Here is a 19632-nt window from a genome sequence, read left to right on the forward strand (position 1 = left end):
ATTTAAGGAACCGCCTCCCAAGCGGTCGCCGAAGCAACGCGGATCGTTCTCTCTCTCTCTCTCTCTCTCTCTCTCTGCGCGCGCGCTCTCTCTATCTTTGGCTTGCTGTAGAAGCCATGACTAATGCACTATGAATAGAAGCAGAATCCATGTGAATTGCGCACTTTATTCTCAAATAAATCATATCGGATTAAAAACCAACCAACCAAACAAACCCCTAGAATAAGAAAACATTATTACAGTAAGTATGGACAACAAGGATTTGGTCACCATTCAGCTGACTACATAAATTACCATGGTGTTATGGCAGTCCCAAACCTACAGTTGTGTGGTGTCATGAGCAAAGTGATTAGAAACAGTCCTTGAATCCTCCATTAATATCATCACCATCATCAAGTATGAGTGATACTGCCAACTAAATTCCAAATGGAGTTGATGACTCTAAAAATTCACTTACATACAGTACATTGAGTATTTATAGTACAGGGCAAAAGAGTTCACATCCATCAACCATGGCCTAGTATATACAGCTTAAATAAGTGATACTTGAAAAGTTGGCCACTCATGAACATTTGTGTGTTGGTATCGAACACTATTCACTCATTTGCATCCACAGGAATACAAAGCAATGCAAATGTTAATTGGCATTTTTATCTCAGCAATACTTTAGTATGGCAAAAAAATGGGCTTAAATAAGAAACAAAATGGCATATTGAGAAATAGATCAGGACAGGGTATGCATTCCTTAAGATCAACTAAATAAAAAGCAACAATATAACTGGTGTTGAGAATTATCATCCATTCTTGCAACACATGCTCTCACGTTTCAGTGATTTAAAAAAAAAAATGTTTTTAAGGAAATTCATCATTTGATATGTAAATCCTGCTAATATGTCATTAGTGGTTGCAAAAGATTGAATGTTTGTATTTCTATCACTACGTTTCAAAGTGACAGTTTGCTTTTTATTTTTTTTCCCCCCTTTTAGGTTCTGGTGTTTAGATGTTGTGCCAAAGAAAAGATTTGGGATTTTTCAGGGTCTGAAGGGCGTCGGGTTATTATATTGGATGGAGCCATGTTGTTTATGTTTGAGATGTCCAGCTGGTGAAGGATCACTTGGTTGCATTTGATCACAGTTTTCACTTCGATGAAGGGAACTGCTCAGAGGTGGTCCTCACTGCAGGACTGCTGATGCATCACATGCATATCCCCTCACTGGTTCCGTTCTGCTTTTCTTTTCTCCTCCCTTTTGTCTGTATACACCTCTCTCTCCCTTCAACTTGCTTGGTGAATGTTAAGAGAAGAAAACTGAGGTGTGTGTTTGCAGTAAGATGTTGACGCTTACAACAACAGCTGCCAGAAGAAGCAGGGGTTGAAGGTCAGTACTCGTACTGGTGACTGTTAAGAAATAGAAAAAGAGGAGAGATTCATGTGAACGGGGGGTCGAGGAGTTTACAAATTGTGTTGTGAGTAACGGGACGCCACAGGGAAGTCATGAAGGATGCACATGACTCATGATGTCCACACTGACATTTATAATAAATGGAAAATGTGAAAGTTGTATAAATGGACATACAGCAGTATAATGACAAAAAATTACATATTATCAAATACATTGAATTCAATTCAGATTTTCTTATGCATGAAATGCTTTTAAGGCAAAATTGCTTTCAAATATTATATTATAAAAGCAAGGAAAGGAAAGTTTAAGAAGAATAACAATATTTTTATATAGTGCACTATTTGAAGGAACAGCTATTTGTAGTGGTTTTATCGAATGCATTCACTAAATCCCACAATGCACTTCAATAATAACAGTACAGCTAATGTACAATAAATAGCTGAAAAAATCTGCTAGAGAAAAAAAAACATGTACTGTGAGCATCCAGCCAAATTAATTCCTGTGTCTCACCAGAAGATGGCATCTGCAGAATTTCTGGTGCATTCAGTCCAAATTTGCTCTCACATTTTCATTAACCTTTTTAGTGGACTATATTGGTGGAGTAATGTAATTAACGGTATTTTGGATATAGACAGTGATTTCATGGGGGAGGGGCTCTGATGAAATTCCATGTTTTTTTATAGTAGGCATAACTCATACTACTGCGGGCCACAGCCGGATACATTTGGTTAACAGAGAGTTGCAGGGAAGATGTATTTTTGAAGGCCAAGACCTGGAGATGAGTTAACATTTTAGCACTTATGGTTTTAACTTACCAAATTCAGTGGGGTTTTTACTTTGGGTTGGCTTACAAAAATATATAGGCACTCCGCTGCTCCCTTCTTCTGTGGTCTGTTTGTAACTATTGTCTTTAGTGGAGAACAATTTTTAAAGTAACTGGCAATATTGTGTTTAAAATGTAGTTTTAATTTAAGTTAAAGTTTTTTTTTTATTGTTGCATAAAGCAATGTCACACGTACAGTAGTACTATATTCCAAGAGTGCTGATAATCAGTATTACAGCGCTGGGATATTTTACTTTTTTTGTAGCATGCCACTTTAGGCAATGTTCACCTATTAAAAATCAGAAAAAAACGTGTGTATTCGTAGTTTACCTCGGCAGCTCTTCCCATCTCTTTGCAGCATTCCTGTCACACAGCTGCAAACAGCACCTGTTGCTTGACTTGTGCAGATCTGCTCACAGCCACCATTATCCTCTTCACACCAGTCTGATTCTAAAACACAAACACACACACTTTTACATTTACATTTAGTCATTTACACTCTTATAACTATAATCGCCTTGCTAATACATACATACACAAACACCAAATTACACACTCACATCCTATTGCCTCCACTATTATACAACACACACACACACAAACACACAGGTCATGCATTCATGCACAAATCTAAAATATACTCCGTACCTCTTCTTCTGATTGGCCCCACTGATAGGATCTGTTCTTTATGCTGACTGTAATCTGTATAACTTCGTTTGTTATGAGGGCAGTTCTGAAAAAGCAAAAATACATTCTGAATCCAAAAGAAGCACCTCTCCAGGATGATTGATGGAGACATGAATAAGATGTAAAAACATCAGCAAATCCACACTAAATCAGGTATTTTTCTGACTATAAGTCGCACCTGAGTATAAGTCTCATCAGCCCGAAAATACGTCATGACAAGGAAAAAAACATAAGTCGCACTGGAGTATAAGTCGCATTTCTTTAGTGCCAAGAACCAAGAGAAAACATTACCGTCTCCTGCCGCGAGAGGGCACTCTACGCTTCAGTGTAGACTGCAGGAGCACTGAGCAATATAGAGCGCCCTCTCGCGGCAGGAGACGGTAATGTTTTCTATTGGTTCATTTATCTTGGTTAATTTCTCTCGGTTCATGTCAAATTAATTTTGATAAATAAGTCGCACCTGACTATAAGTCACAGGACCAGCCAAACTATGAAAAAAAGTGCGACTTATAGTCCGGAAAATACGGTAGTCACCATTGTTGTAAATGGCTAAAATAACATTAAAAGGTGTTTGCCGATGTGCGTGTTTGTTTGTTTACAAGCTCTCACCACTTTGCAGGCATTGGTCTCTGAATCACAAAGAGAGACGTCACAATGCAAATGCACCTCATCATAATCACCAATGAACTTAAAGACAGTGACGTGGAAGCGGCAGGTGAGGGACACGCCGTTCTCAGCCATGCCTATAGTGTTATCCTTGATGTTAGGACACCTGAGAAATTACAGTTGTGTTAGAGCTGTCTTTGAGTGTGTAGTCCTCTTCTGAACTCCATGCAGTATTTGAATATGTTATTATGTTAAATATGCATTGAAATATGTGTATTGCTCTTTCCCTAAGTTATTTGCTTACCCTCTCTCTATGATAATGTAACGAAGGCGATCGCTGCTGTAACGAGATGGTGTAGCCCAGCACATGTTCACAATGAGAATGAGCTGTTTATGATCTGCTCCTTCCACAAACACCCCCACAAACAGAATGTCCCGGGTGCTCAGCACCACTTCTCCCTCACGGTATGGATTTCGGTATGAGGCGTTCTTATAAAGGGCCATTTTTGTGATGAAGTTGCCCTCTTGGGTCGGTAGTGTGAGGTTTATTACACTGTGGACAATTGAAAAAGGGAGTTTTTATCTTTATCATTATGTTATCTATAATAAATGAGGTTGTTCCATGATACACAGATGAAAATACCATGGTAATACAGAGGCATTTTTTGTTGTGAGGGGTGAATGTCTGACCTGAGCATTGGCTTCAATACTGTCTCCAGGGATATCTTGATGTCCAGTTCATAAGCACAAGAAAACTCCACATTGATGGTCTTGTCACGTGTCACTATATTCCCTGTGTTGTTCACGCTCTCGATCCACACCGTGTTCTTGTACATAATGTGTGTTCCATTCGACTAGACTCACAAATACACACACATGAACACACACATAAAGTTACCTTTCCACAGAAAATAATATATTCAGCCAAGCGGACAGCACATTAAGTATGTACACAATGGAAATTAGATCATGAAAAGCAAAAACATGATGAGAAAAGTATCTTGTGCTGTATATCTGAAAGTCATGAATAGACATAAACGATTTCTCTTGAAAACACATTTGGAAAGTAGTTTCAAAATGTATTGTGTACCATCCTCCTGAGTAATTTAGATCTAAATCAGCAAACATTTAATAATCTTATACAGTGAACCAGGCTATTTTGTACTCAAAATGTGTAATATTTATAAAAGCATAACCTTATATATTATGGATGGTTTAATGATTAAAAAACTTTTTTTTTTTGTATTTAACCCCATAAACTGTACTTAACCCCTGAACATAGACTTTATAGTGTCTGATTCAAACTTAAATTTGTATAATTCATGAATGAAAACATTTTGTAACATGATATTGATGTACCATTTTCATGGTAATGCAATGTCTGATTTTAAAATGGGTTTTAAAGGATGAATTTTGAGATTTTAAGTTTTCAGTTGATATATAATTTCTGATGATTTCTAAAATGTGATAGAGAAAAAGGCAACGAAGAAGTCTTTTTTTTAAACAAAGGTCAAAACTCCCGTTATAATTATATTATTCTGTTATAGTTATATTTAGATTTTTGAGGGTGCACTCTTGTCATAAATTAATCAATTACTTTTCCTATATAATTTTTAACAAAAAACATTGGTAAAATATATATTTGGGAGTCTTTGACCTTTCCAACGATATATAGTTTGTCAGGATTAGATTAGATTTAATTGTAATATAGTGAAGTAAATGTAGGCATCCCATATAAGGGACAGGGTGACAGTTAAAGGTTTTTTGGGATGCACTTGATAGGCAGTCGCTTGCGCACGACAGCGCTCTTCACATGACCTGCACAAGAGATTTGTTTCAACATTATAACATTTTTAGCATTATTGTCATCAGTTCCGTCTGCGATATAGGTAGAAAGTTCTTTGTTGAACTCACTGCAAGACAGCAAAAGAACTGCATGAAAATGCCTCAATTTTTGACAGAAAAGAGGTTTCTCATTAGGTAAAAAATTTTTAATGTGCATTAAGAATGTTTATATGATTTAAAAAAATAGAAAAAAAAGTTTTAAGATGGCAGCTGACTAGGTTTTGAGAAAATACTCAAACAAATATTATTAAACCTGCTTAAAGGGACAGTTCACCCAAAAAATGAAAACAATGTTATTAATTACTTGCCCTCATGTCATTCCAAACCTGTAAGACCTTTGTTCATCTTAGGAACACAGTTTTTTTTATTAAATCCGAGAGCTTTCTGACGCTGCATAGACAGCAAAGCCACTACCACATTACTAACCTAGAAAGCTAGTGAGGACATCATTAAAATAATCTACTTACATTGTTACTTACATTGTTAAAATGTGACATCAGTGGTTCATCCATAATTTCATAAAGCTAAGAAAATACTTTTTGTGCCCAAAACAAAAATAACATTCATGAAAGTACCATGCGTGTGCTTTCCTCTGCTTGTAAACAAGGTGCACTGCATGCGTGTACTGCATCAGAACGCCGGCTCCTGTGTCCGCAGCACCACAGATGTTGCATGGACTATTTTAACAATGTCCTCAATACCTGTCTATGGAGGGGCGGAAAGCTCTCGGATTTCATCAAAAATATCTTTATTTGTGTTCTGAAGATGAACGAAGGTCTTACGGGTTTGGAATGGCATGAGGGCGGGTAATTAATGACAAAATTTTCATTTTTGGGTGAACTAATCCTTTAAGCTGGTCCAAGCTGGTCTAAGCTGTTGCTCAAGCGTCTTTTCACAACACAAATGTGCACCAAACCTTAACTTCTTGTATTCGCATATATGTAAATGGATGTTAATGGAACAGTACATTTTCTTCAACAGGACAAGTACTTCCCATCTCTCAAGAGGCAGAGCTCTTAGTGTCTAAACTGAAGCTGTCTGATCCTGAACGATTGTTAATGAGGGACAAGAGGGATTTGTTTACCTGTACAATAGAGCCACAATGTCCCTTGGTATTGTTTATATGGAACGAGATGAAATCCTCTCCCTCGATACCAGCACAGTGCTGGTCGTTAATTCGAACGTCCTCCCTCTCAAAGCCCAACTGGAACAAACGGCACTTAGAGATAGAAACCTCCATCTTAGCGTGTTTACAGGTCACCTCTGCCTGGATGATGTCATCCTCACCTACACCACAAGAACAAATCAAGACCGATTCATAATGTGACCTTTTAATTTAGCAGTTAATCTGCTGCTATAACAAAAAAAGTAACTAGTGCAGGATAATGTGACTGGGTTTACCACTTAGGGTAAGAGGTTTAAGTATGAGCAATAATGATAAAAACAACTTCAAAGAGACCCTAGAAAGGATTTATGTTTATTCGGATTTATATATTTGTTTTACTCACTAAAGTCAGTGCTGGGCAGCTCAGGGCAGCCACACAAATCTCCTCCATTCTCCTGCTCACACGTGTTGTTAGAGCAGATCTCTCCTGCACAGGGGTCATAGATCCATTCTGCTAAAGACAGGTCCAGTTACAAAGTTAGCACAGAAAGTTTCCAATAAAATATGTCCGTTTTGTCAAAATTGTGAAAGTGACTTGCGATAATCCTGGAGGCATGGACAGATAATAATAAAATAAATAATACATATAAAATCTACTTCGAAAAATGGCAATTGAGCTGTGCTGCCTTTCACTTTCTACACTTTTCCATCTTATCCTGTGGGTGGCAGCGTCCTCTTACAGCAGTTCTCCTGGGCGATCCACTTGGTGGTGAGTGTGCCGAAAGAGCGGCAGGCCTCAGCGTAGGCTGCCATGGAGCCGCACACCTGGGCCTTACGGTGGTTGTAACAGCCGTCCATGTAGCAGGACTGGTAGAAAGGGTGAGGGTCCAGTAGGCCGTGGCAGGGCTGGAAGAAACCTTTTAAATCTGTGAGCTTCAGACAGTTTTCTTCTCCCTGGAGCTCTGATACTGCTGTATTATCACAGGATTGAGCCAGGGCCACATACTGCATCTCGTCACAACTACAGACAAGGGTCAGGCAATGGAGGACAAAAAATGAGTGGCAACGAAATAAGGACAGGGTGAAACGAATGAGATGAATGATAAGTATAACGGCACACTTTTTCTTGCTAACCTGTTCTGCATGCCATTGGTTTTCCAACTCTGAGCGAGCTCTAGTGCGCTGACGGCAGGTTTTCCACGAGAGGTGATATAATCATCAGTGGGGTCTCCATTGAAGTTCCCACACAGTCCACACACCTTGTTCTGCAGCCGTGGGCCCATTGTAATGCTGAGGATGTTGAATCTGTTATAACGCACCTGGATGTCCTGGGGAGTGTCGATCACCAGGAATCCCTCTGATGTGGAGACGCGTGTCATGAGACCTGTGACAAAAGGTACGGACACGGGCGTACCATTTACCTGAAGTAAAAGAGGCAAACACTTAGCATTTAGCTAGGAGACATTTACTGTATTAATCATTATAAAGTAATTTCATAGTTTACATATAAAAAGCAATCTCAACTCTGGATCCAATCTCCATTTTCCTGTAAAGTGTGGATTCAACCCTGATCAAACTCAACTGCTTATTACATTTTCGTAATCTTGAAGACCTTTTTTAGCTTGTTCAGGTTTGTTTGATTAGGGTTGGAGCTCATCAGGACAGTTGACCTCGAGGACTCGAGTTGACCTTCCTACCTTGACTGTGTTTCCAGAGATGAGAATGTTCTCCTCGTTGATGTAGAGGTAAGCATGGGAGATGGTGGTTAGGTTGGGTGTACTCCACTTGTCAAAATTGGCAATGAGTTGAAAAGATAACTCGGGCAGCTTGTGACAGATTGTTGAAAGAACAAACGAGCATGAGGCAGGTAAACGAAGAGAGGCACCGTCAAAAGTACGGAAGACGCCGCCGCCCGATGCCACACAGTGCTGATAACGTCGGGCAAAGCATCCTCGCACACCATGACGTAGAACACATTCCTCCTCTGCTTTGCATCGCCTTGGGTCGCACTGAATCAGATTCCGTCCAATACACTGACAGCGTTTAGTGCAGTCACTGTTCCAGAACAACTGCTTAGGCTGAGAGAAAGAGTGAAAACAACAACACATTTACGTTTCAAGAAAAAGCAGAAGAGGAAAGCATGAGTTGGGGTTGTCCACACATAAGTGTGTTGCTATGTGGCTTTTAGGGGGTTTAGGGGTTTGGTAATTGTTTGTCCTTAATTCAATGTATTTTACTTTTATCACTCTTAACTTTTATGGAGTAAAAATGATTAAAATGTAATTATATCTTATTTTTTATAGATGTTTATTGTATTTGATGTATTGTCTAGTTTTGTGTCTTACCTCATAGTATTTACCATCCGTGTAGCATCCACAGTTCTGACTGAGGATACAACTCTTGCCGTTGAGCACAAAGCCTTGGTCACACTGGCACCCCTCAACGCAGTACTGGTTACAGTCTCTCTGTCCACGTGCAGGGGCACATTGCGGCTGGCACACCATCATACAGCTGGAATAGTGGCTGTTCACAGGGCACGACAGGACTGGGCACACATAGAGTTCATTGGATGGGTGAGTTTCTCCAGAAGTAAAGAGGAGGATGTATTGCATTTCACTTTAAAGGGCTTATATAAATGTGTGGCATTCACGGGGCTTTGATTGTGACAAAGTGTCTTGTAGTTTTTATGTTGGCTAAACAGAACATTTGTAAATTAAGACATGGTTTGTGGTTAGCCAGCGTAACACCAAGCAGTTAGCCCTAGAAGTGCAAACAATATTTGCATTTAAATGCATAAAAATTACAATACTTTTCATTGCGGCCTCATATATGTTTAAAAACTTCAAATTTCTAATCTTTCGTTGACTGAAGAAAATTGTTTAGTGGCTGTTTACTGGTCAACGTCAAAAGAAGCCACCCTCAAGAGTCTATGATATTCTAGTTTCTAAAAATGGATCCAGCTCCTCCTTCATTGCAAGTCTATGTTTTGTTTTGTTTTGTCATCAGCCAGGTAAAAATAATATCTCCTTAATAAGCCACACAATTTACTGTAGAACAAACCTAACCTCAAGTATGAGGAATTAAAATTGTAATGCTTGCTTTAGAAAGCACCAATAATTTTTATGCATAACAAGATTACTTGCGACATGAGTAAATGAACATAAATGAAAATATTTCTCACCACAGGGTGTGGAACTTCTCCAGCCCATGACAGACACTCCTAGTGTCTGACAGGTATTAGCATAAATCTGTAGCCAATTACAGATGGTCTCTCTCGCACCTTGATCCAAACATGTATCCTGCAGACAGCTCTGGTAGAAGTATGCTGGGGCCACTTTGCTGTGACAGCGCGCAAACACACCTCCACGGTCTATTATAAGTCCACATAATCTCACTGCCTCAGGTTCAACATACACATACAACCCTTCAGCAAAGTGGAAACGGTTTCCTGGGTTACCCTCATCCATGTCAGTGTTACCAACAGCATCTGTTACTTGGGCAGGAACCCCAGCAGCTAGGCCCCTCTCAGCCAATCCACAGCGAGGGCAAGAGTCCCCGCAACCAACTTGGCAGAAGGTGTCACGTTCTGCCCATGCCATGCCCCATTCTGTGACACTCAGAGCGGGACCAGTAATAGGCATTCCTTGGCAGAGCCCACAGGTGGCATTAAAGAGACTGCGAGGAAGAGTCAGAAGGAGTAGAGTATTCCAGTCAAAAGCCACCTGTAGAGATATTAATTGTGTATTAGCTTACACAGTAGATAATGTTGTAATCTGATGAGTTTAGCTTTTTTGCCCTGTGTACAGTATGTTTTACAAGCAAAGGGTAATTTGCAATATGTATTTTGATCTGTACTCCACCTTCAGACCAAAGTCTGTCTCCACAAGTAACTGCAGACCAAGTGTGTAGATGTTAACTTTCCCTGGACCAAGTTTTATAGGCAGATACAGACGCTCTGTATTCACCTAAAAGAGATAAATAAATAAAAAATTGACATTTGTTTCAATAATAGCAATTAAATCTGTTTGGTACATGATACATATCTCCTGGCTTTGCTTCTTATATCAACTCATTTTATCAAGCCTTTTCTAATGGAGCATACAGCACAACATCTTTGTCCTTGTCACTTCTAGGCTGGACTACTACAAGCTTATCTGGCTGGACTTCCATTAAGCACAATCAAACCTCTACAAATGATTAAGAATGCAGCGGAATGACTGTGTGGCGAGTGGGGCGGGGCCGAGAGGCGTGGGAACGAGGAGTGAGGCCAGGTGTAGTGATTGGAGATGAGCTACACCTGCGCCCCACCGCCGGACTTGAGTCCCACGTAGGAGATGGAAGGATATAAAACTGGAATGACGACCGTGAAGGATGAGAGAGGACCAGGCCTGGGACATTATTTTATGTTTTGGTTTTTATTTGTGCGCGTCAGTCGCCGTGAGGGGCTGACGCGCTGTTTTGTTTATTTTGAATATTAAAGTGGTTTTGATTGTGCGCCGGTTCCCGCCTCCTTCTTCCCGATGATTACAAAGATTGTATGTTACAGTGGTGCCGAAACCCGGGAGAAGGAGGGACGCGCTGCTGAAGATCCCTCGCCGCTTTGGTGAATCCGCGGTGCCCTCGAACAGGCGAGGTATGTGCCGCCAGGGACGCTCGAGGCGGTGGGCTGGAGCGAGTTGCCGGGGACGGGCGAGCTCGCTACCGACCGCCCACGATATGGAGGGGCGGCTGCCGTCCGTGAGGGAGCGGAGGAGTCGGCGCCGTTCGCCAGGGGGCCGGAGCCTGCCGCCTCCGTGACTGAATCCGGAGGGGCAGGGAACGGGGGACTCCTGCCGCTGCCCAAAATCGGAGGAGCCGTCGCCGTCCACCGGGCGGCGGAGGAGTGTCGTGCCGTCCGCCGAGGGCCGTCCAGTGCCACCGCCGGGCACCGCGGAGGTGATCACCCAGCCGGTGGAGGGCCGAGCAGCAGTGCGTCTGGGAACCGGAATTTTTTTTTTTTTTTCCTCTCTCCCCTCTCTCGTCCTTGTCGCTCCTCCTTCCATCTCCTTTCTCTCGCCTCGTCTGTCCTACCCCCAGGTTCCTACAGGTCCCCGTGAGCGGTCCCCCCCGGAGGGAGGGGGGGGGGGGTAGAGCGCAGTCTCGAGGGTACCCCCCGGCCTGCGAGGGGCGATGGGGGTATGTGGCGAGTGGGGCGGGGCCGAGAGGCGTGGGAACGAGGAGTGAGGCCAGGTGTAGTGATTGGAGATGAGCTACACCTGCGCCCCACCGCCGGACTTGAGTCCCACGTAGGAGATGGAAGGATATAAAACTGGAATGACGACCGTGAAGGATGAGAGAGGACCAGGCCTGGGACATTATTTTATGTTTTGGTTTTTATTTGTGCGCGTCAGTCGCCGTGAGGGGCTGACGCGCTGTTTTGTTTATTTTGAATATTAAAGTGGTTTTGATTGTGCGCCGGTTCCCGCCTCCTTCTTCCCGATGATTACAAAGATTGTATGTTACAGACTGGTCTTCAACAAACCCAAAAGAGCCCATGTTACACCGCTCTTTATCTCCTTGCATTGGGTACCGGGCGCATTAATTTCAAGACATTGATGCTTGAACATAGAACAGCCATAGACTCCGCACCCCTCTACTTCGACACATTATTATGAATCTACATGCCCTCCAGAAGTCTGAGATCCGCTAGGGAGCGACACCTCATGGTACCATCACAAAGATGCTCAAAATCACTTTCCAGAACGTTCTCGTTCACCATTCCTGGCTGGTGGAATGATCTTCCCACCCCTATCCGGAATGCTGAATCCTTGACAGTTTTTCAGTGGCAGCTGAAAACTCATTTCTTTCTAAACTAATTGGCTTCATCGTAAAAAACTAAAACAAAAAAACCCTTTATCTTTATTTATTCCTTCTTTTTCTAGCATGTACTTATTTGAACAATGTCAAAAACTTGGTATTACAAGCACTTCCTGTGTCTGTTTGCCTCTTTTAAGAAGAATCACTTTATTTATCCCCCAATTGTAAATCACTTTGGATAAAAGTGTCTGCAAAATGACTAAGTGTAAGTGTTTTATCAGTCTTGTTGTTCATTTTCTATCTATATTCTCTATATTTCTATCTATACAAAAGCCAGTTTCATTATGATTCATCCGGTCTCTCATTTCTAACTTGGTTTTCTTCTCCCTAAAAATCTTTATTTGATCTAAAGTTCCTCAGATCTTCCAGTGGTGTTGTGAACTCATTCCAGACGTCACTCAGTTATAAGTTTCCTTTGTATCTGCTCCAGTATGCTAACAGATGCTGGCTGAAATATTATACACTTCACCTGAAAAGATTTACTGCTTTGTTTAGCTCTTCTGTCTGGGCTGATTAAAATAACTTTGTGTCATAAAAATAAGGAGTATGACCTTCAAAAGGTGGTGTTCTAGAATTACAGAGGAATTCTTGTGATTATAAAATATCTGCCACTCATGTAAATGGCCAAAAACTGAATCAGTATCTGTCTGTTTCAGGTGCAGGTGTAGAATTTTGTACTGATCCAAATCAGCTTTGGCTGCTGGATCACATCTGTACATGCAAATATGAACAAGCTATTTGTGACACTCTAATTGATTTAAGTTGTATGCTAATTACAATTCTTGAACATGGCCCTGTTTAAAGAAAGCATAAGATTCACATTAGTCACAATCAACAAATACAACACATAGCTCAGTCAAATCTTACCATGACTGTGTGTTTGAAACTTCGTGACACCTCAATTTCATATCCATAGACCTCCAGAACAAATCCCCGCACCCATATAACCTGGCCTGTGTCTCGCTCTTCATTCCGAGCTGAAAACTGGAACCTGGGCAGTCCTCCCAAAATGGTCTCTGCACTGTCTAGTCCACCAAAGCCATCCTCTCCCCCCTCTCCACACTCAGTAGTGGCCAGACGGAGAGTACAGCTGCTTTGCAGGTCAAATGGTACACCTCCAAATGGCAAAAAGTGTCCATAACCACCAACAACACACATGGCCTCTGTCCTTGGCTGACAGAAAAACAGGCCTTCATTTTCCTGGCAGTACTCCTCTGGGTGACAGGGTGAGAAGGTGCAGTAGACACTGTTGTCTGTGCCATTGCAGTAGCAGCGCTCCTGGCACTCCCAGTCTGTCCAGAATGTCTCATTGGTGGCTAGCTGCTGGCCCTGGTAGAAGCAGCCACAATCACTACGTGCCACACATATGCCATCACGGAGGGCAAATCCCTCTTCACACTGGCAGCCCTCTGAGCAGGGTAGAGGGCATGGCTCCTCAGGATCATCCAGGTTAGAGCAAGTGAGAGGGCATGCAGATGTACACTCATCGAAATGACTATTTTCTGGACAGGGAAGAGCTAAAGAAACAAAGAAAAAGGAAATTATGTGAAAGGAATAGAAGGTGCTAAAAATGGTAAAAAAGAGAAACAACCAACACTCTTACGGCAGTTGGTAGCACTCCTCCAGGCTCCCAAGGTGATCTGAGCATCCTGGCAAGCTGAAGCATATGCCTGGAGGGAGTTACACAGGGCAGAACGGTTTCCTTCCCGCACACACATGTTGTAGAGGCAGTTCCTGAAGAAAGGAGAGGGATTAACAGCTGTGTGGCAAGCCAGGAATGAGCTGTTTCCTAGGTCATTGATGTTTCCACACAGCCACGGGCTCTGGTACAGCCTTAAATCTGTGCACATACGATACAAGTCCTCACAGTCGCCATTGCATGTCAGATCATCCGCAATGGCTTTCCAGCCTTCAATAAACTGTTCGGGTGTATCGGCCTGCCTTCCGCTGGGTAGACGGAGGTCATCAATTGGATCTCCATTGAAGAAACCACAAAGACCACAGGTGGTGTTGTAAAAGAGTGTGGAGAGAGTGATGTTTAGCTGTCCCTGACGTGAATATCGAGTGCGGACTAAACCACTCCACTCAATCACTGTGGTATTACCAGAGGACCGGTATATTATTAAAGGCTCCACTGGATGGACATAAGGAAGAATCGCTGGTTCACCATTGACCTGAGTGAGGAGGAGAATTACAAAATCATTAGCATGTCATACAATCAGCTGAACAATATTTGAGAATATATTGAGGAATAATCAAAGCTACTGTACAAGAAATGATATTGCTATAGTGAGGTGCCCCAGGTAGGTATCTTTTTAAAAGCATCTTTTAGTTTCACAGATTTAAGAACTGACAACTAGATTAGAGGATATGAAAGTCACCACAAACCTTTATCAAGTCAAAATCGGAGCCACCTATCTGTGCTTCCAAATGTGCGACCCTAACGATTACTGGCCGGATCCACGTAGGGCCCTTATTCACCAGCTTCCTGCCAATCTTCACCTCCAATGATGTAACATTTGCTGGCAAGCGTCCCAAAGTCTTCACCAGGTAGAATGAGCTTTCATCAGGGAACGTCATTGTGGACCCATCAAACGTAGCCAGTATTTGATTCTGAGACAGCAAACAGATTGCTTCGCGTCGAGGGTAACATCCCAACAACCCAACTTCTGCTACACACACCTCGCCTTCACGACAAGAATCATTGAAGCATGTTACTTCACCTTCCAGGCCACAAACACAGCGCTGGGAGCATTCTTCACCCACCTCACCCCCTTCCCCTGCCCAGAAGGTCTCATTTAGGGCATAGTACAGGCCATCACGCTCACATCCACACTCAGAGTGGCGGACGCAGCGGCTACCACTCAGGACATAGCCCTGGTCACACTGGCAGCCCTCAGTGCATGGATGGGTACAGTAGAGGTGAGACGTCAGGTCGGAGCAGGAGGCAGGACATGCACTCGTGCAGATTTGGTAGTGGCTGTTCTCAGGGCATGTCAATGCTAAGAGCCAGTGGCAAATGGAAAAATGCAAGGTCAGTGGAAAAGAAAACATACTGATGATAGAAAGTTAGAAAAGTATTTAATAATGTATACTTGATTTTACCTATAAAAGAACTCTCTACAACAGGGATAGGCAGAGTTTAGCTCCAACCCTAATTAAACACACCTGAACAAGGCAATCAGTGTTTTCAGGAATACTAAATAGATACAGGCAGGTGAGTTTTTATGAGGGCTAGAACTAAACTCTGCAGGATAGTGGCCCTCCAGGACTGGAGTTGCCTATTCCTGCTCTACAATGTCTGGACTTTATTGACACGGAATTAACCTTAATGTCACACCTGATATCACTCACCACAGAACGAGCGTGATCTCCAGGTTCGTATAGTGACTCCCAAGGCCTGGCATGCAAGTGCATATGCCTGTATAGCCTGGCACAAGGTGGTGATGTTATCACGATTGCTGCACATATCATAAACACAGCTGTACACAAATGCTGTGGGGTCTACCACAGCTCTGCAGTCTCTAAATGGCCCATCAGTCTTATTGATCAGCCCACAGTAGTCTGAGCGAAAGTAGAACACTTCGGCTGCAGGTTCACACAAGCTACAGTTCTGGGCACAGCCGTCTGTACAACGAAAATCTGTGTCCTCAGCTCGCCAGCTACCACCCAGTTCCACGACGCTCTCTGCCAAAGAACCATCTGGCAACACCGGATCATCGGCGGGGTCATCGTTGTAGTTACCACATAGACCACAAGTGTTGTTGAAATAAGAGCTGGGGAGGGAGATGGAGGCGTAGTGCAATCCGTCATAGGTCACCAAAAGACCAAAGTCTGTTTCCAAAGCGACAGCAACGCCAGACTGGTATACCTTGACTGCACCTAGTTGAAGTTGAACAGGGAGAGTCTTTATCAGGCCATCCACCTGTAACAACAGAAACACAAAGTGAAAGACATTGAGAAAGGTTATACTGCCTGTGTCCTACAAGAACAATTTAATCTACTAGGCTGCTATTCATACTGATTGCACAGTTGGTCTGTTTAGTAACAGCTTCAAATTTAAAGGACTGAAACATGAGCAAAGCTGACCTGCACAGTTCCCAGAGTCCCTTTGGGTAGTGTGACACGGTGGTTGTACACCTCTACTGTGACATCCCGTAGCCAGGACACAGTGGTCACACCACGGTTCTCATTCTTGGCTTCCACACTGAAGAAGGGCAAACCAGGCATTTCCCAGCATGGACGAGCCAACAGGTATGAGCAAGTACCCTGTATGGGAGATCGAGGAAATCACATAGGTTTAGCCTACAGTTCTATACAAAGCAAAAAATCCCAAAAGTAAAATCAGCATGATACTCGGCTTTGTGATAGGATTAATTTATACAACCTTTTGCTTCAAGCATAATCTCTTATAATGGATATCTTATAAACTGAACGTGTGAAATATGATCCTTATTTATTTTTTATATTTTTTTTCTTGGTTTGGAAATTTCATACTTTACTATTCTAGAAGCATCATGCATATACAGTGAACCTAGTGCACTTTGAGTACAGTTTTCAGGGGAGATAAAGTGACCCGTTCATCCATTATTATTGGAGTTAGTCAGGATTTTTTTTTTCATTTCATAGGGCATAGAGTGAGCCAGTGCTTCCAAAAGTGTTCCCCCAAAAACTATTACGGACCAGTTTTATGGAAATTGAATTTTAACCCTATACTACACCTGGAAATGATATAGAAATCCATCAAAAGTGTGGTAGTGGGGGTCTCCAAACACCACACAGGTGCTTGTACGGGTAGGCTGGCAGTAGTAAGCCCCTTCCACCTGTTCACAGGTCTGTAACTGACCACACGGAGTTTCTTGGCAGATGACCTCATTATTCAGATCAAGACACCTACATCGCTGGGTGCATTGGTCTGATAACCAAAAAACCTCCCCACGACGGTAAAACCGTCCTGAAAAAAAAACATCGCGGAGACACAGAAAAAGAAAGGGAGAAAGATAAGGCATGAGGGGAACATGTTAAGTAAAAAGTGTACACGGCAATAAAACAAGGAGCGCACATTTAAGATATGAGTAAAATATTAATTTAATGTGTTAAAATAATTATATGTTTTTTTAACCATTGAAGCTGCAGCCATTTGCTGGGTCTATCTGTTCGGCATCAATGCGGAAGAACCACCGTCCAGGCACATTAACATTAGTGGTCTGTTCAATGTTGACCACTTCGTTCGAGCGTGATCCAGGAAGGTTGAAGAAATGGCTGACATCTCCACCATTGAAACCTGCCTAGAGAGGGCAATCATAGAAGAGAATGATAAAGAGATTATGTTGTGAATTTTCAGAGGATGAAAACTTTTCCCAGGTAACTATCTGATGCAAAGAACCAGAAGAATATGATGTAGTCCATAATATACAGCAACCTCTGTAACAACAGTTATATCACAGATGAGATTTCCCAGCTTACCTGTGCTGTGGTTCCTCCCAGACCCGTAAGAGGGTCTCCTCCACTAGCCGTGCCTGTGCTCCAGTTGATCTCTCCATAGTTAAACATAGCAAAAGAAGCCTGGCCATCGGAGATCAAAACTGCCTGAAATGTATTTACCTGAAAAAAAGAAAGAAAAGAAGAATGATTGTTTTCTTGTTGGTGGTGGTGATTATTGTGGTGATCACACAGTACATGCTACTCATTAGCACAATTTTTATATTGGTCATGCAAGTAAAACACTTTTTGCCTCACCGGCGTTGTCTGGCTGCCTCCATAAAAGGTGACCTGATTCCAAGTAGTAATGAAGACCCAGGTGGCAGTGAAGGACACCATATTCTTTAAATACTTTTTGACATCCTGAGTGGCCCTCTCCAGGATCTCTGGGTCTGTTGTCTCACGGTAGTACACATCCCCACGGATACCATTATGCACGTCAGCCCATAAAGGAGCAATGAAGGAACGGCTGTCACTTAGGGGAAAAGCCTCCGGAGTGAATTGACTCACCTGTACGTTGAAGGAGATCACTCCATTGTTGTTGATCTATTGGGAAATATAGGACGATGTGCTGTTACACGATTCACTGCTGAATCGAACACTTAAGACGTTGCATGGAGATTTGGGGTGATTTTTATCACATTTCTCATTGATATTTTGGATACTTACATAAAGGGATCTATAGGGAATATTGAAGAATATGAATGAAATTAGTAGTGAAATCTCTGGAGAACTGCCATCATCCATCTTAGGGGTTTCTAAATCCCTGTGAGTGGGTCCAAAGGGGTAGAGGGTATCCTGAGAAAAAGCTAAGCAGAGGAAAAGGATATTTTGACAAACAAATAGTTTCCAAAGCAAAAACGCACTGATCAGTTGGCCCTATGAGGGTGTTTTGGAGAGATCAGGGGCATAGACCAAAAGCAGCGAAGCTGATGGTAAATCTAATGTGCGATCTATTAAAATTCTATTAACAAAATGCCACTTTAAATTGCTATGGAGAAAGTCGCACATTATCTAAAAAAGGCACATAAACTACAAAGACGGAAGAAAAGAGGAGAAAGAAATCTTGCACCAGGACTAACACATATTATCTTTTTAAACTACTCATGACCACCTTTACTAGAATTTGTCAAATTTTTTTGTAAGCTTATTTATTGTGGTAAATTTTGTCTAACTTGTAGAAGTTATAATAGATCATCTATTCATCTATTGTTTTTCATAACAAATTCTATATATATGAATAAAGGAGGCATTATTTACCTGGTTAATAATGATTAATAGGCTAGCTTTATTATAACAGATGCTACAGTTCAGAACTATGGTACATTTTCATAAGAGCAAGTACAAGACAGAATTGAGAGACACGTGGAAAATGGGTTCTAGTGTTGAGTGATGGAAAAACCTGGCCTTCACATATTCCAAGAGATGGCATACTATAGATTAAATCAATAATAGCCTGTTGAACTGCTAAAAAGCAAGTAAGAAAAATATTAATATAAGAAAATGTTAAGTTAGATTTTAACACTGTCAAACGATAGCAATAAGTGCATAAATATTATAAAATTCATTGTATAGCCTATGTAAACAAGTAATTGTTAACTTAGCTATTATTATTACTGGGCTATTTTATGTTATAAATCAACTTGGTCACATTATGACATTGTTACTTATTAACTGACTCTTTATGCCTAGGCTCTTTTTGTCCATCAGTCACTGTTACATGCTGTGAAAGCAGGAGAGGACAAGAGGACATCACTCACCTCCTCTGGGAGCAAGGGTGCTGAAGAGCTGGAGAAGAGAGACTAAAGTGCCTGTTCTGACCATCCTAA

At 41.9% G+C, this 19632-nt stretch overlaps 1 protein-coding gene across 1 annotated transcript; it reads right to left on the minus strand.

The window, feature by feature from the left end:
* Positions 1-146: 146 nt before the first annotated feature.
* tecta (tectorin alpha) lies at positions 147-19632 on the minus strand. Its single transcript, XM_052591970.1, has 25 exons — positions 19564-19632; positions 18473-18612; positions 18062-18349; positions 17789-17926; positions 17445-17610; positions 17044-17276; positions 16412-16591; positions 15677-16247; positions 14711-15324; positions 13926-14496; positions 13190-13839; positions 10327-10431; positions 9648-10188; positions 8812-9011; positions 8164-8544; positions 7601-7887; positions 7207-7487; positions 6870-6980; positions 6446-6648; positions 4207-4370; positions 3821-4069; positions 3520-3682; positions 2872-2956; positions 2554-2673; positions 147-1396 (listed from the first exon to the last, which is right to left on the minus strand). Exons 1-25 carry the CDS (start codon positions 19625-19627, stop codon positions 1293-1295), a joined length of 6609 nt encoding a protein of 2202 aa, XP_052447930.1. The 5' UTR covers positions 19628-19632; the 3' UTR covers positions 147-1292.

The sequence above is a fragment of the Carassius gibelio genome, chromosome A5 (assembly GCF_023724105.1).
Source record: "Carassius gibelio isolate Cgi1373 ecotype wild population from Czech Republic chromosome A5, carGib1.2-hapl.c, whole genome shotgun sequence".
Taxonomy (NCBI): domain Eukaryota; kingdom Metazoa; phylum Chordata; class Actinopteri; order Cypriniformes; family Cyprinidae; genus Carassius; species Carassius gibelio.